Below are 18,306 nucleotides of genomic sequence, written 5' to 3'. Positions count from 1 at the left end.
GGCTCTGGGGGACCTCAGACTTAAAGGATTAAGCAGAGGAACCACTGGCTTTATGTGTCATTATATGGGAGGATTTGGAAACCCTCTCAGTTGGGATCTATCTAAGGTACTTATATGGCCCCTATTACTGTAGTACTTGAGTGCCTCACAGTCTTAAAGTATTCATCCTCACAACACCTCTGTGAGGCAGGGAAGTGCTATTATCCTCATTTTGCAGATGGGAAACTGAGGCACAGAGAGACTAAGTGACTTATCCAAGGTTACACAGGAAGTGTGTGGCACAGCAGGGTCCCCTGAGTCCCAGGCTAGTGGCCTAACCGTTGGACTATCCTTCCTAGTCTAAAACCAGAAGTTGGGACCCGGAGATCGTAGCTTTACAGAGATAATGAAAAAAAATTAATTTAACTGGGAAAAAGGGATGGAAGCCTTAAAGAGATTGTTGCCTGAGTACCATAGGTACCCAGTGCAGAACCCAGGGGACCCTTATCCTTAGAAAGAAGATCAGTGCTGAAATACATTGGATGTGGTGGGTGGCTTCTCAGCCATACAGTAGGTCTACACGGGAGCTCAAAGGTGTCATTTCCAGCTTGAATAGAAACCCGTGCTAGCTTTGATCAAGCTAGAGTGCTAAAAATAGAAGTGTCACTGTGGCAATGTAAACGGTCGGAGGGGTTAGCCGCTACGTATGGTCTTGGATGAGATCATAGTCAGGGCTGACAGCCCATCCCGCTGCTCACACTGTAGCAGCTACACGTCTGTTCTTCGCATGCTAGCTCGATCAGAGTTAGAGTGAGTATCTCTGCTCCTGCTGGAAATTACACCTTGCAGCTGCAGTCTAGACATACCCTTGCAGAGCTCCTGAGAGAGGCAACAACTTTCATCTGTAGATAGAAAAGTGTCACCCACAACTCCTCGCAGAGAGACGGTCGCTGTTCTTCTCTCACTCTGCGTCCTCTCGTCTCAACTGGAGAAATCGTGCCACACCATCAGCCACAGTGACCGAGGGAAAATCCCCTTGGCTACTTCCCATCATGCTGCCTTGGTACAATAGGAAAAGTTACCAGGACAGGAAATTAGGCTGCAAAACCTGTGCTGCCCTCCAGCCTTTGAGGAACACAGCGGGAACTGGAAACCAATCACAAGAGCAGAAGGAAAAAGAAGAGAGGGGAAATCAAGACACAGAGGTAAAGAAAAAGAAGGATGGACCAAGAGAGATGGGGCAAAGAAAGAGAAAAAGGAGGGGAAGGGAGAGAGGAAGAAAGAAGAAAAATTCCTTTCCCAGTTTAATAGGAGGTGCCATTGACACAACATTTCAGCAGAAACTACCTAGATGGTAAACTCTCCTTGGGCAGGGACCAGCTTTCGGAGATGTGTTTGTACAGTGACTAGCGTAATTGTGCACTGATCCTTGACTGAGGCCCCTAGGTGCTACCGCAACATAAGGGGGCAGGAACTGTCCTTTTGTCATGTGTTTGTACAGCACCTGGCATACTGGAGTTCTGGTCTGTGACAGGGGCCCCTATGTGCTACTGCAACATAAACAAACAAACAAACAAAGTGATGGTCCACAATTTCATGCTTTAAAAGAACTGCTTCATTCTGGTTTTGTCTCTTTGTCCCAACACTAGGAAAGGTCAGAGTACGCTCTCCACCCTCAAATCCCTGGGGACACATAAGCATTGAAGAGGTGGGCTCTCCAGTCCCACCTTCCCCCCCCCCCCCCAGATTTAAGTGGGGTTCTCTTAGAGCAGGCGCTTCAATCCTCGGATGCCTTATTCCCTACCACTTGGCCACCAGGACCTTGTAATCCCACTCCTGGGAAAAAAACATCCCTTCCCCATTCTCTCTGTCTCCTGAGGTCAGCAGGAACCTGCACCTGGAGGGATGGGAAACAAATGCCCCATCTTATTGTATCCTGCTTTGCCCTTCCCCCATCCCAGGTTGGTATTAGCCGCAGACAGGGGAACAATCAGGCCAGTGTTTCTCAGCTGTGGCTACCTCCCAGTGGGACCAGGAGACGACCCCTTCCCCCTCCCTCAGGCTGTTCCTCTTCTCCATGGAGATTCCTGTATCCCTCACACAGGCTCTTGTCAGCCTAATGATGAACCTCACGGACTAAAGAAGACATGCTCAGTTCAGCAAAGTCTGTGGGATACAGCGACACTGCATCTAGCATGCGCCTACTATTATGGCTCTTGGAAAGAGGTTACCTGCCCCAGTTCTTTTCCCTTTAGGGGGGCAGTTTTAGCAGGTCATGAAAATCCCAATGGAGAGAGGCTAAAAATGCCAAACAACCCTCAGTGGGAGCTCTCCCCACAACCCACCAGAATCTCTGCTGGGAATACACATGTAGGGTTTCTTCCCAATAGGGGAACGCACCTGTGTGATAACAACTGGGACTCACCTCACCAGCACCTGCACCATTTTAATCTAGGAATCAGGGCCTGAGATTTCTCCTCTGAGATCTCCATTGGGAAGTGTGTGTGAGAAAGAGAAAGAAAGAGGGTGGGGCTTACACACCTCACTGTCCTAGGGAAGACGGGACAGTACTAGGGAAGGTGCCATGAGTCCTTGTGTTTCTTGGATAGGAGAGAACCACCAGACTCTTGCTTTGGTCTTTTGTCACATGGACAGGCAGACAGTGCTGGAGGAAGGAGAGAGGGTTAAAGTCAGCCCCCTGGTGGGGGGTTATTTGGTGCCAAGCCCTCCCCAGATTATAAACGCCTTTGGCGCATCTGAATACTACACACATGCCAAGTAATTGGTGCCAGTGATCCTGTGCTTGCCCTCAGCATCAGGGAGCCCCAACCCTGTCATCCCCTAACCTGGCTTCATTAAGCTTCCAACACAGACTTCTCCTTTGGGCTCTAATGCAGCTGTCCTTGGTGCCATGCTGTGGCTCCAGCCCTCACCACACTGAGATGCATGAGGAAAAAGAAACCATTGAGAATTGTGGAGGGAAAATGGTCATACTCTGTCAATCAGATAACACAATCCTAGTTGTCAATTCCAGGTTCATTCTGGGAACTGTAGCTCAATTGCTCACCGCCTGTCAGTGGCATTATTTCCCTGTGTCTCTGGGTGGCCCCTGCCATTATTTACTCTGTCATTCCATCACTGGGCCTTCTAGTGAGTCAATCTCTGCTCCAGGGGTTCATAATGTCCTTAGAACTCCTTTCATGGAATTATTTCTCTGTGTCTCACCATAACTCATCCTTTCTTCACTCTGTGATTCCTGGCCCAGCACGGAAATGTGTCCAAGCTGACACTCCACTTCGGACTCCATTCCAAGAATTCTGTACTGGTCTGGTTGGTACCATTGGAGGATATGGGAAAGCTGGTTCCTGGTTTTGGCAACTTTGCAGGGGAACTCCTGAATGGATACATTACTGGGTTTTCAGCAGCATGGGTGAGACCCAAAACACTCCTGACACCCCACTGGCATGCGTGTGCTGTGTCAGTCCCACCTTGGGGGCATGAAAGCCCAGGAGAAGGAATCAAGCCCATGTCTTCTGCGTGGCCACAAAGTATTAATCCCCCAACCCCTGTAATGTATCCAGTACACACCATCCCCAGGAAACTCCTGGACTATTCCCAGCCCCCACTAGCCCTAGAGAGGGAAAGACCAGGAGTGGTCATTGAATCTGGGTCTCCTTTGTAGGATAGCACTACCCCCATGACACCAGGCCCACCCTCTGTAGTGCGCTCAGGTCCTGCTGGTCCATGGACAGCAAGCAGCTGTGACTAGAACCCACCTCTCCATGCTAACTCCTAGGTCACCAGGCCTGGCCCCTAGAACAAACCCTGCTGGCCGAGGCCAAGAGAGACCAGGCCAGGGACTTAAATGCAGTCCACTTGGATAACAATGCAGACCCCTCACTACCTATGCCCAATGGCATGAACAACGCCCTATTTTAAATCCCCAAGAGGAGGGAAAAAAGAATAAAATAAAAGTTGACTGCAGCTTTCCCAGAGAAGCCTGCACTCGAGAAAGCGAGGAGAGTGCATGTGGCTGAGGTGGAGTTTGGGGGGGTTGTCAGGGTCCCCTCCCTGCCTGCATCAAATCAATGTATTCCAGCTATAAGGAGTGCTTAGCTCCACCTTCTGCCCTTCCCTCCCCCGGTGCTTAGCAGCAAGCCAGTCAGAGAGACATCCAGCCAGGGGATTAGTAAAAACCAAGCCTCCCTCTAGGAATGGCACTCGTCTGAGAGTCTCCTCCACGCAGGGCTCCCGTCCGCTGCCAGGGCACTGAGAGGAGAACAGAGGGGCTATTGGGATACAAATTACAGCCCTCTCAGGATTTGCCAGGCAGACCAGCCAACGTAAGTTTTCCTACCTGAACTCACTCATACGCTCGTTCACTCGCTCTTTTTCTACCTTCTATTACTTTTTCAGTCTCTTCTTCAGGAAAAGTCCGTGCCTCCCTCACTAGGGGGATAACAACCCCTGCTCCATATTGGCTCCTTTTGCAACTAAACCAAGGGAGACACATTTTTCTAACCATTGGGGGGGGGGGGCTTTATTTTTTGAGCATTTCTTTAATAAGGTGGGGGAACTGGTGTGTGGTGGCAGAGACTTTTGGAGGTGACCGCAGAGAGAGAGACGGGGGGATGCGTGAAACGGGCAAGTTAAAGACGTGGCTTTGCCAAAGAGGCTTAAAAAGAAATATATGCCTATATACAAAGTGTTAGCATTTCCGCTCACAAACACATTCTCCCAGTCTGCATCAGATTCCCTGCCTGGCAACTCAGGGGTGCGCTCAGGATTTGCCTCTACTCAGCGACTCTTGCTAAACTTTCTCATGCAACCTGGAGACCTTTTCATTCTGATTTATTAATACTGAAGCCACTCATTTCCCCCCATCTATGTTCTTGGTCAGACTTTCAAAGCAGGTTTTAAAGAGAAAGTGTCATTCCCAAGGGCCAAATTTTGGAGAGGGCCCTGAGTAAGGTTATTCTTAGAGAATGGGGTCCATTTCTCCTTGATCTCTCCTTTTCTACTCATGTCACCAATGTGCTTAGCCAGCAGCAGACCCCTCCACATGCCCATGTTAAACTCCAGAATAGAGCACAGATCGGGAGCTTCCAATTAATCAGGATCCCCTCCCCCACTAGATCATGGGTTTTGTGGGTCCCGAAAGCTGCACACATGGCAGCTCCTTTGCTTCACTTTTATCAAGTGGCTCCTGTTTCATGGTCAGTTTCTGGGAGAGGTTCAAGTCTTTTTAGTTTTGGTGTTTGCTTTTTCTTTCCTTCCTCTTTTTTTTTCCCCCAGTGGGAAGACGGGATATTGAGAAGGAAGAAAGAGCAAGAACAAGAGACATAATGACAGATGACCAAGACCTTTCAGAGGTGGAAATGAGCCCGGTGGGTTCCGAAGACCATCACTGCCTCTCACCAGGACCTTCCATGGCATCAGATACCACCTCTCACCTCACCAGCTCCGGGAGCGGCGAGATGGGGAAGGTCAAGAAGGAACAGCAAGACTCAGAGACGGACGACGATAAGTTCCCCGTGTGCATCCGGGAGGCAGTGAGCCAGGTGCTGAGTGGCTACGATTGGACCCTGGTGCCCATGCCTGTGCGGGTCAATGGGAGCAACAAAAGCAAACCCCATGTCAAGCGGCCCATGAACGCCTTCATGGTGTGGGCACAAGCTGCCCGCAGGAAATTGGCTGACCAGTACCCTCACCTCCACAATGCAGAGCTCAGTAAGACCCTCGGGAAGCTCTGGAGGTAAGGAGGGCATAAGGGTGAGGGCAAATGGAATCATGGAAAGGCTGCATGTCAAGCTAAAGGCTAGGAACAGAATGAGATTAAAGGGGCACCTATTAAAGGGAGTTCCTCATCAAGGGGGAAGATCACAGGGGTAAGGGAAAAGCACAGGAAAGTGAGGAACCAGTAATGCTTATTAGCATCAGCTGTAAAGGGAGCTTCCTCTGCAAAGCTCTGCCAGTCTTGACCTGCAGCCCCCACCTGGCTATTCCACTCTAGCCACCTCTTCCCCAGCAGCTGTGCCAGCGTACCTCATTCCTGGCCTGTAGCACCCCATGCCACTCCAGTCCTGGTCCTCTCCCAAGGCTCAGCTGCACAATCTCTCCGTTTGTATGTGTTTGTTTGGCAAATAAGGCCCACAAAGGTTAACTAGGCTGACCCCCACCAAACTCATTACACTCATGATCTCCTGTTTGAACCAGGTCTGGGAGATCACGGGCTAGATGGCCCTAACCCCCAGAGCTCCACCTAGTGGGTTGGACTCCTGTCTGGGACAAAGGAGAGAGAGCAGGTAGCCTGGCAGTGAAACCCAATCACACATCCCGCCCAAAGAATGTGTTCTCTGATGGCCAGCCACAGACCCAGCTAGCTGCTGGTTCTAGATCCCGCTCAAGGAGATGTCAATTTAAAATTGGCAGCACAGGTACTGCATAAGGGGGGGGTGGGAGTGGGTTATCCCAGCATAAAGCGGTGAAAACAAGAGGACAGTGAGGGATGGTGGAGAGAGGGGGCTGTTAGAAAAAGACTCCAACCGATGCACCCAGTATGCCATCCTGCCTTGCCATTCACAGCTTTTTATGGCTGAACAGCATTGTTTGTGTCTCCTCAGACTGTAGGGCCTGCACCTCTGCCTCTGTTTGCAGGCCTGTGGCGTGTAATAAATAAGTAATAACAGCAAGTCAGCGGCCATTCCTGTAGCGAGTTGGTACAGGCTGACACAGGCTTCCCACTCCCACTATGCATACACACGTACACATTTCCTTCTTCCCAACGCAGATACATGCTCATCCCTCGGACCCGCACTACCCCCCTCAGTTTGTAAAAGCCATTTTAATTTTGGGTCCTTTCCCCATCCTCCCTGCCCCCAGGGTCCCTACATGAAGTCACCTCCATTGGGACTGATGGGTTCTGCCAAGAGATGAGGGTGGAGGGACCGCGTAACACCCATGTGACACAAGGCCAGCGGTTCCACTTTTCCGCCTGATGGTTTCAATGAATATTTCCAGCAAATGATTATAAACGCCTCCCCCCGCCCTGGGATTGTCCGAGATACACCCCGTCCCGCCACCATCACTTCCCTGCCTTGGGCCTCCTGCCACAAATCAAAACCATCAGCTTCACGTGAATGGCCCCGGAATTCCACAGAGATAGAAACAGGCCCCCTTTCGTACCCTTCCCTTCCCTGGCATTGCCCTTGACTGCCCAGCGCTGGGTGGGGCGGGAGATGACTCCTGAAAACTGCAGCAGGGAGACCAGACACTTTTCCAAAACAGAAGCAAACCCCACCCTCGTGACCATCCCATTGCCACCTGTGGCTCGATTCTCCCGCTGACTTCAGTCAACTCTACCTGTGTGGGAGAACTGAGCCCCTGGGTGTTGATCACATCAATAAGTTTATCCAAACCCCTCTGCCTTTCATGGAACTCAAACAAAATTATTTCCTTGGAGAGTTAAAGCAGGGAATTGTGGTAGGCCTCAAATATGATTCCCATGCCTGGGTCTTTTTTAACCCTTCCCATTCCCCTCTCCCTCTGCCTTTCCAATGATTACTCCAACCTTGTGCTCGCCTCTGGATACTATGCAGAATGATGATCCCAGTTAGTTCACATTGCACTAACCCACCCCTGTTGTCTCCTTTCTGATAGCAAAGTGACTGTACTGAGCATTTATCATTGCTCTTATTTCCTCTCTCCCACTTTGTAAAGCAGTTGCGTTATGCTGTCCATTTGCCTCTTTCCTTACACTTTCAATTGTTTGTCCTTTACTAACAATTAGCTCCTGTATACTTTGCTCCTAACCATTCCTTTTGATTTCTTCCTGATTTCTCTTCCCACCTCCACCCCAACATTTTATTCTATTGGAGAAAGACTCTCCATTTTAATTTTCAAAAATATTATTTAAAAAAATGCTACTGTACCATTCCAAAGATCCTGCAGAATTTTGTAGCAATGACCTCCTTAAGTGCTACATTAAAGTTCTGGCCTCAAGATACATGACTGCAGTATATGAGCCCTTAAATACTCCAGTAACAGGCCTAAGAGACCAGAGCGCTCTACTGTCCAGATATGCGACAGCATTGTAGGTGACTGTTCCCCCGCAGTGCTGCCGTGATAGACCTTAGACACTGTCCTAACACTATTGAGAGCTGTAGTGTTCCTGATCCTGCAGGCAGACTGCAGAGCCCACATGCAGCCCGCTGAAGTCAATGGGGTTCTGCGTGGGCATAGGGGTCTGTCGTGCAGAGCAGCTTGCAAGGTCAGGGCCTCGGACTTTTGCTTTTTTCAAAAGGGAAAAGTCTCCCCCTCCCCCTGTGTTGTCTTTGCTGATGGACTGGCAGGGAGCCTGCTGCCTTCGGAGATATTCTTACCAGTCTGTGTTGGGCAATGCGGCACAGCAAGTTGGGGGCGTGCATGTATGGGCAGGATCGGTGTCTGCACTGCCTTTGTTGGCATTGTTAGGTGTGGGAAAATAAAATGAAATCACAAAAGCCAGGGGAAGTCACCCAAAATGTGATTGTCCCATAGGAAATTTACTACACTATCATAGTCCCTATGATCTCCCACAGTCCTCCAGACAATCTTCTGATGCCAGTCTCCTCCCACTCTGAACTCCACACTATGCAGCATGATCCAGACTTTCAAAATTGGCTAGCAATTTTGAGTGCCTAACTTGAGATGCCTGAAGAGGGACCTAATTGTCTGAAAATCAGAATCCTGTAAGGTGCCTAGTTGGGCACCCAATATCACTTCAGTCACTTTTGAAAATTTGGGCCATCTAGATATACTTCCGTGTAGGTGGGTCTTATTTTATATCAGTGCTTAGATGCCACGGTAATGGGTGCATTAGAAATACCTAAGGCAGAGAGAAATCCACTATAAGTGAGTAGGGGAAGAGAGAGATCAGTTGAAAGCAACATTAAACTGAGCTTGTTTCTGCCCATATCTGGTCAGTGGAGAAGGTGATGCTGCCTACTGGATAGTTAAAAATCCTGTGTGTCTTCTTGGAAAGAGTCCAGTAGATTGAGAAACCTCAGGGTCCCAACCAACATGATCCTCGCTACAAAATGGAATCTAGCCCCTCGGCTAGCTCTGTTTGAGTGATTGCTGAACGGAGGATGGCTGCCACGTTTGCTCATGCAGCCACTGTGCTGCTGAGCTCAAACCAAGTGCTGTGTAAAGCGCTTGGGATCTGTGGGATAAGAAATGGGCCATTCTGCAGGAGATGGAGGGAGGCAAACAGGGAGACAGAGGGAGCCACGGAGGTAGATGGCTGTGCCAAACTGCATCAGTGTTATGTAGACAAACGTTCCTTTGGGAGGTTGTGCCGGGTGTCGAGGCTGACCCCCCACACCTACACCGACTCATTCTGCTTATGAGAGGGTTAGAATCAGGAGCCTCATCCTTTGGGGAATAACAAAGACAAACTGCCAGGACTGTGTTGCAGTGTGGGAGAATGTAGACTTTGCAGCTGCTGGCCGGGCAAAGGCAAACAGGATGCTAATGACAGTGGAGCACCCCCTGTGGGCCCAGATTCCAGCCAGGCTCCCGAGTGCAGGGCGAGGCAGGGAGGAAATCACTGATCAACAGAATGATGGAATGGACACTGCTCCAGGTCAGGCCTGAGGTGCACTGGCTGAGTTGGACAGGGGCAGGACTAGAATAGCAGGGTGTGGTGCAGGCCAGGAGAGAGGTGCATCAGCACAGCTTGTGTGCAAGTCCTAGGAACGCACTGGGAAAGGGATAGACATCAGGACTAAGCTACACAGTGGCAGAAGGGGTGTTACCCTCGGTGCAGAGTCCCCTTGGGCCCCAGATGAAGATTTCCATTCTCATATGTGACCCTAGTGCCCAATTTAATTTGCAAACACTTTGGGACAATTGGCAAGGTGATGGCCCAGCCTGGGGCAGTGGGTGTTCATGCCTCAGCAAGGCCATGAGCTTCTATTAACCTCCCCAGCATAACTGGCATGTGTGTGTGTGAGTGATACTGAGGGTGGGTTGATGGCTCTCTTATGGGTACAGCTGGCTTTAGACACCCACTTATTGTTCTGGGCCTCCCATTGGTGGGAGTCCTGAGAGAAGTTATTCCCCTCTCCAGCAGCATCCTGGTCAGCACTGCAGGCTGGACTGATCCCCTATCCTGAGGATGTATGATTACCTGAGGATGCAGGGGGAAGGGGGACTTCCTCACATGTCCTTCCCAAAGGCTCCCCTTGGCTGCTTTCCTCACCTGGGTGGGGCACTTCCTGCTCCTTACAGGGCAGGGAACAGTTCTCAAATGGAGTGGGACCTAACGACTGCTGAAAAGGTCAGCGCGAACACTAGCCCAAATGCCATAAACATCTCCAGGGCCGGAAACAGATGAGACATGGGTAGAAAGGAGCAGCAAAGTGCTGGCTATTGGGTGAAGGGATCTTTGTATCTGGACAGCAGCAGAACCTTTCTCTACCCACACCCAGCTTTAGCTAGGCAGTGGGCCCAGGGAGCTGAGCCATGCCTGGAAGATCAGGGCTGCTGTGTGTGTGAGATCTCCCCCTCCCCGCGATGTTTTAACCTCCTGTTCAATCCTTCCCTCACCCGTGCCTGCGTGCGTGCGCTGCATCAGCTTGGTGAGACTGAGACCCTCCTGCCACACTGACTCATCTGCAGCTGCCGCTAGTGGGTGACGGGGAGGGGCCATGCATCAGGCTGTTCCAGTCACCTGACATGCAAGAAGCTGGGCTTGGGTTCCCCCCGCCATTCAGCGCAACGCCCCATGTGAGCGGAGATATGGTGGTGAAGGAGAGAACAAAAGAGGGAGACAGAGTTTTTATCGCTCCGTTCCCACCAAAACAGGGGTGTCCAATGGGTTCTGTGCTGAGCATTCCCCACTGCAGGGAGAGGGTTCAATTCAGACCCACTTACTCCCATGTGCTATGTGATCCATTCCTTTCTGTGTCCCTGCAAGATTCCACTGCATTGTAGACCAGGGGTGCAGGGGCAGGAAATAAGTGAAATCTAAATCCCCCAAATCTCCTGGCCTCTGCCTGCTCACACCGGTTTCACTTTGTTAAAGCCGATTTGAGCTCTGATCCCAGGGAGGGAGGAGGGAGCAGAGAGACTGGGAGAGAGAAGACAAAGATGGGGGGAATGGACTTTGTGCAATCCTGCTGTCTGTAGGGTTACAGCATGCTGGCAGGAAGATGGGGAGGGCGTGCAAACTCAGTGGACCCAGGTTCATCTCTTAGAGTTCCCAAGGTCATTGTAATTTAGCTCATCAGTGAGACGAATATAGAGGTCTCAGCTTCTCTCTCCACTGCGGGTTTCCTTTGCCAGTTCTGCTTCAGTAATCCTATATGCTTGGTACCACCCACAAATAAAGGTGAAGGATACTGGAACTCCTTGGAACCAGTAGGGGCTGAGAGGTTGAGCTCATGTGGAAGATGTGGGTTTCATTCCCCGTCTCGGTGTCTTGTTTGCTGTACAACAGGAGGGGCTAGGAGTGCTGAGGAGCTTGAGGATATGCATGTCCCTTTAGATGTGATGGAAGGCTGTGTGTGGAGCAATTCAGGGTGGGGGATTAGAGCTCTTCGGGACGTGTGAGCATGGTGTATGGCAGTGGGAGGGAGACAGGAAAGCTGGTGTTGGACTCATGGTGGCTCAGTTGTTTAATCTCCTGGATTAAGGCAGTGGTGGAATGCAATGTGCGGCCATGACCTTCTCAGGGCTGCCTGGTGTGAACCCAGGTCAGCACCTTAAGAGGTTCCAAAGCAGATCACACCCTCTGGCTATTGGCTGGAGGGACAGAAGGAGAAAAATGGAGGTGCTTTGATGCTGGTCAGTACCTGCTTGCGATCCTATAGATTTTCCTAATCTTTTTTACCAACAGGCCCCTCAAACCCCATCTGCTGCTCCTCCTAAATTGTCTAAAACAGATTCATGCTTTTTAATCCTCTGCTCTGCAAAGGGTTAAATCTAATCAGTGGAATTAGCAAAAGCAGAGCCTCTAAAGCTTCAGGAGGGGTTCAGAGAATCCTTTCCAACATTTGGCTGAATATCCCCAAAGCTTTGTCCAACTCTCTTTGGGCTGGAAAAATCAGGGCTGGAAATCTTATAAAGGAACAAGTTTTTGCTTTTGAGATTTCTGCGGCCTCAGAGTTTTGGCTGGGTTGCAATACCCATAAGAACAGCCTTTCCCCTTTTCAGTATTCTGGATTCTTTCTGGCTGAAACCAGAATGCTCTGGAGGCCACGTGAAAAGTAGGAAAAAGAAATGAAAAATTAAATCAAACATTTTCAAAATTAAGAGAAAATGACTGATCAAATGGGTTTCATCTCTTCTTACATCATCCAAAGTGGTTCTGTTACAAAATTTCCTAGGTGATCCTGTCTTGACTGGAGCACACCTAGATCCGACAGGTATATGGGGAATGATTTTACATTTCCATAGAGCCTTTCACCCAATGATCAAAGTTAATCTATTGTTACAGTGTCCAGCGCCATAGTATCTAGATTTACAAACTGATCCTGATTTACATGCCTGACCCTGGTGTGGCTCAGCACCTGCAACTCTCAGATCTTTAGCACAGGAACCACATCAACCACATCTGGGATTACAAATGGCAGCTGTGTCATCAAGAATCCTCGAAGTAGAAGCAAAGCACGTGTGTTTTTCCTCCAGCATCTTCTGTAACTCACTCTTAGGGGATCCCAGGGTTCTTTAAGGGGCAGATCCCAGCAGCACAGCCACTGTGCTGGCAAATGCAATAGCCATTCTGTGCTCAGTGATCGCTCACACTCAAGCTGATAGAACAAAACCTATAAAATGGCAAGGATGGAAGGTTAGGACAGGACACAGAAACTCTGAAGCTAAGGTGACCAAAACAAGTTGATCTGAGAGAGACAGAGATACATGACAAAGAGCATTATGGGTAACGAAGATTTGCCACCCTTCCATAATTCAAGCAATAGTCACATTTTTCACGTCTGTAGCAAGTTCTTTTAGTCCAGCTTGTCTGGTAACTATAAAGCCCTGTACTGATTTCAGTCATCACAGTATGATTACTTTGTCCCCTAAGGCAAGTACAAGCATGGAACGGGAGGAAGTGAATTTATGTGGGTTATAGATTGTAATCCACTTGGGGGAGTGACCATGTCTTCCTCTGGGTCTGAACAGCATTGATCACAGTGTCAGGGTTTACTCATTAACAACAATAAAAAAGGGACTCTATTTAAATACTTCTCTACTGTCTCTATGATGCTTGGCAGTATCTGAAATGGGGTGGATCTCTAGTGCCCATGATGCTTTATAGTAGGATTTTGACACCCCTGTTCCCATCTCTTCCTCTTTCTCTGGTCTCTGTAGGTTATTGAATGAAAGCGACAAGCGGCCCTTCATCGAAGAGGCAGAGCGACTTAGGATGCAGCACAAGAAGGACCACCCCGATTACAAGTACCAGCCGCGCCGGCGGAAAAATGGCAAGGCCTCCCAGGGCGAGGGTGAGGGCCAAGCCGAGGGAGAAGCTGGCGGGGCTGCAGCTATCCAGGCCCACTATAAGAATGCCCACTTGGATCACAGACATCCTGGGGAAGGATCCCCCATGTCTGACGGGCACCCCGAGCACTCCTCAGGTCAGTCCCATGTCTGCAGCTACACCAGCAGATTACTACCAGCTCATCCTCCTCCCAAGGAGAGTCCCCCAAGCCATCTGGAGAATCGATGGCTCTCTAAAAGTCTTGGGGCACCACCTTGTGAGCTGGATCCTCTCCCCATGGTGGGACCCAGTAGTTGGGTATGACTCCTACATGCTCGGTGCTGTCACCAGCATTGGGGACGCCTGCACGCCACAGGTGTTTCCATCCCTTTGGATAGGTGGGAAGTCATCTCCCACAGTGTTCATGTGCACAGTTGCCATTGTGGTTATGGCTAGCCACCTCCTCCCTTCTTGTCCCTCTACAGTGAGGTTCCCAGGGAGGCCTGGCAGTATCAGGTCTGCACAGTACGAGGACCAGAGCTGTTGCATGTAGCTGGCTGAGCTATTTTATTGCCTGTCAGGCTGTACCAGGGCTATATTGTGAACTGGTATCACATTTTCTTTCTCTTTCCCCCCAAATGGTTTTCACTTCACAGGTCAGAGCCATGGACCCCCCACTCCTCCAACAACTCCAAAGACGGAACTCCAGGCAGGCAAAGCTGACTCCAAGCGGGAAGGGCGCTCTCTTGGGGAAGGGGGAAAGCCTCACATTGACTTTGGCAACGTGGATATAGGGGAGATCAGCCATGAAGTGATGTCCAACATGGAGACCTTCGACGTCAATGAATTCGACCAGTACCTGCCACCCAATGGACACGCTGGCCATCCAGGCCATGTTGGGGGCTATGCGGCAGCAGCGGCCGCTGGCTACGGCCTCGGGAGTGCCCTGGCTGCAGCCAGTGGACACTCTGCCTGGATCTCCAAGCAGCATGGAGTCTCCTTATCTGCTGGCACATCATCAGTGGTGGACTCCAAGGCACAGGTGAAAACAGAGGGTTCTGCCCCTGGAGGCCATTACACTGACCAGCCCTCCACTTCCCAGATAGCATACACGTCCCTGAGCCTGCCCCACTATGGCTCGGCTTTCCCCTCCATCTCCAGGCCCCAGTTTGACTACCCGGACCACCAGCCCTCGGGACCCTACTATAGCCACTCCAGCCAAGCCTCTGGCCTCTACTCTGCCTTCTCATACATGGGACCCTCACAACGTCCCCTATACACTGCCATCTCTGACCCTGCACCCTCTGTGCCACAGTCCCACAGCCCCACACATTGGGAACAGCCCGTGTATACAACTCTCTCCAGACCATAGGAAAAGGGGAACAGTGACCAAAGCAGCAACAGAAAGTCTCCGAAGAATCAGCACAGGCAGAAGGGCCTCCGAACTCCGAGGTCATTCAGTGTAATCCAGCCATCAGAACCCACTGAGTATCCAGATATGCCTATCTTGACCCCGGTCATCGCTGGCTCACCGCCTAGAGGAAGGTTTTACCCCTTTCCCCCTCCCAATTCAATGTATGCCAACCTGATTGGCTTGCAAAACCCTTTTGGCCTTCTAGATGAGGATGATTCTAGGCATGGAGTGACTGGTCATGGTGGGTTTCATTGTGCACATCCTGGACTGTAAGATAAGAGATACCCCCCATCCTTAACTGCCCCCCAACTGCTTCCGTGATTTAGCAAGTGTTTCGGATAGGCCACAATGGCCAACTCTTTGTCACCTGTTGTGGGTGAAGAGTAGCTGGCTGAGCACCCTGGTGGACATGTTGTGGGAGGGGAGGTAGGGCAGTAAAGTCAACTTCCTTGTGATCAGTGCTCTGCAGTGTTCCTATCTAAAATTCACACAAGCATGACTCTTGATCCCTGTTGGAAGACCAACCTATGGTTGCTTTCCTATTGACTTCCACAGCCGTATCGTATCCTCCCCTCAACCCACCCTTTCTTTACTGTACTGTACTGGACTCGGGAACCATATAGCTGGTTCTAACCTTATTTGTGTCACAACATACATGTGGGGGCAGGAGGGCGGGTACGTATGGCCTCTTGGACTGTAAAGGCAACAGGGATGGAATCCTCCTTTCTTACGATTATTTTGTATGGCTAGTTTGTTCCAAACATTTCCTGGTCCCTTCTAAATCCTTCCATTCACCCTCTAATATTCCAAAAGATACTCTGCCAAGGCAGTGTTTGTCCTTCTGGCATGTGTGTGTGTGCGTGCATGGGATGTGAGGGAAGAGTAGCTGAAGATATTGTGGCAACCAGAAGCATCAGCGTGAATCCCATTTGCCCAAACACAGTCTGCTACAATAATCACCTTAAACCTGCAAGGTTGGGCCCCCAAGCAGAGCTGAACTAAAGAATGCATCCCCTCCTGCCTGTTCATTGCTTGTTCCAGTTTGCCAACACCTCAGGCCTACCCTCATAAAGAACGGGAAGATAGTGTTGTGGCACCAACTGGGGGGAAAGCACTCACTGTTGGATAAGCATAAAGACAATTAGTCCACGTAAAAGGAAAATGAACTCGCCTTCCCTTTTGGGTTTCAAACTGGAAGCAACCATCCTCAGTGGTCAGACTGGTTCCCCTCCTTCTTGTCTTCATCTTCATCCCCCCACTAGCTCTCTTGGGTGGTCTGCTTGCCCATCCCACATCTTGCCGGAGAGCATGCTGACATGAAGGACGTCAGAACTCAAGGTGGGAGAAGATGATGCCCTCCCATTGGCCACCAAAACACACGATGGAACCCCCAGCTGATATGCAGGTCTGGGAAGATGGGACAGATTGACCAAGCACAACTTGTGATCTTCACTACCATTTTTCTCCTTCGACTGAGACTGCTGAGGATGACCTTTATACACCTTTCTCTCCACCCTTAGCTTTGGCTGACTCCTGTCATGTTTGAAAAGAGCATGTAGTACGTTTGCTCCCCTGTATGCATGTAACCCATTGCTGTCCCCTCCCCTTATTTATTCCATTATACCTTCCCCACCCACCAAGCCCCTCTCCCTGTCCCCAGAATATGCTGTCCTAGCACCATTAACTCTGCATTAAATGTATGGAATAATAAACTTAAAGGTTTCATTTGTGTGTGTCCATTTTCTTCTATTTTAATATTTTTCCCCTTTCAGCCACATTTTATCCTTCCTCCCCAGTAAGAGGGAAGGGGTGCCTTTATATGGCACAGACCCTGTGTGCGTGTACACATTTCTTCCAGGCCCAACACTGAAAGGATATTGACAGTGAGTTAATAGTGTTGCCTGGACTAGAAGCCTCTTGTTTCTCTTCTCCTAATCTCGAGTCTCAGCTACAAGCACTAGATCATGATACTTCCATACCAGAAGCCCTCTTTCCCCACACACATTCCTGAATACTCTCAATAGCTTCTGACCTCCAAATTACATCTGGCACCCACTAAGCAGGGCCTACTGCCCTCCTACGTGGATCCTGTACACATGAACACCAACCTACTTCCCTCCATGAGCAGAACACGATAGACCCCGCCCCACTTCAGAACAAAATCTCCCCGGGGCAGCGTTAGTGAGATAGAACCAGAGGATGCACAGCTAGGAAAGGGACACAAGAGCTAGGAAGATCCAAGGTTTGCTAAGCAGAGGCATGTGATTGGTTCACTGTGTTTGTGAATGCAAAGTGCACAGCGGGTGAGCAGGACATGTATGTGTTCTAGGAACTATAGACCAGACCCAAAAACCCATTGAAGTCAATGGGAGTCTTAGGAAGAGCTCACTCAGTTCAGGTGCCCCAGAGATGTGCAGCACACAAGCACCATCAGTGGAACGACTCAGACCTAAACACATAGACTAGTCCATTCAGAGCAGGGAAATGAAAGGGAACCAGAGCAGTGGGCAAAGCCTTTAAAAGGGAGGAGAATGGGGAGATCTCACTATAAACCACTGACTGGGGGAAGGGTCTGCAGGACGATCGACTGATGACATTGCTTGACAGCTTGGGGGAAGGGACTGACTGTGTGGGGAAGAAGGGGGCTAAGCACAGGGGGTGAAGGGTAGGTGAGGAGTGGGAAAAGAAAATTCCTACTCACATGATACAAATGTCCTCCCATATCTCTCCAGTTTAAGGAAGGAGGTGGGGTTCTCACTTGATCAGCATCTAGTGGGAGGGGGGCCTAGTATCGTCCAGGCCACTACCCCCAGCTGATACAGGATCCAGAACAACCCCACCCTTAGCCTCTGGACTGGGAACAAAGGGGTTAAACACTCCCCTTGCAGCCAAGCAGGAGCTGGCCCAGAGTCCTTTGCTATCCCTTTAATCGTATCTGATACAGATGCAATGCTGCAGGGTGGGGTGGGGGAGAAGGCGGGTATGAAACAAAGAAGCCATTTAAAAAAAAAAGGGCCGAGAAAACGACCCTTGCGCTCCATTGCGGACGCCAAAACGATTGCACAAAGACACCGTTCATGACTGAAATTTCACCGCGCCAACGTGATTAAAGGATTCCATGGAGGGGTGGGGGAAGAGGGCTGAAGGCCATCGCTCTGTGGATTAACCTTTTCTTGGCAAGGATGGCATGGACAGCAAATACTTGGCTTCCTGGGAGTTTACACCCTATCCCTCGATGCAGCCGGGTATATGTCCCCCCTTTACCTCATTTGGCCAATGACCTATTCAGCTCTTTTAAACTTGCCTCAGATGCCATCCCCTTATTTATGTCTCATATCCCTACACACACAAGAGGGAGATTAATTGGTGCCTACATGATTTGTTATGTGATTATATGAGTAACGTACAGAGGTTGTAGGGCTGTATAACAATTCTTCAGGCAGTTGGA

At 50.1% G+C, this 18,306-nt stretch overlaps 1 protein-coding gene across 1 annotated transcript; it reads left to right on the top strand.

Annotated features, from left to right (window-relative positions):
• The first annotated feature begins 4,061 nt into the window (after positions 1-4,061).
• SOX10 (SRY-box transcription factor 10) lies at positions 4,062-16,583 on the top strand. Its single transcript, XM_037881329.2, has 4 exons — positions 4,062-4,322; positions 5,275-5,734; positions 13,336-13,601; positions 14,101-16,583. The coding sequence occupies exons 2-4, from the start codon at positions 5,325-5,327 to the stop codon at positions 14,814-14,816; spliced, it is 1,392 nt and encodes a 463-aa protein (XP_037737257.1). The 5' UTR covers positions 4,062-4,322; positions 5,275-5,324; the 3' UTR covers positions 14,817-16,583.
• The last annotated feature ends 1,723 nt before the right edge of the window (positions 16,584-18,306 follow it).

The sequence above is a fragment of the Chelonia mydas genome, chromosome 1 (assembly GCF_015237465.2).
Source record: "Chelonia mydas isolate rCheMyd1 chromosome 1, rCheMyd1.pri.v2, whole genome shotgun sequence".
Classification (NCBI taxonomy): domain Eukaryota; kingdom Metazoa; phylum Chordata; order Testudines; family Cheloniidae; genus Chelonia; species Chelonia mydas.
Note: the sequence above shows the minus strand (reverse complement) of the source record. Positions and strands in the feature narration are given on the sequence as shown.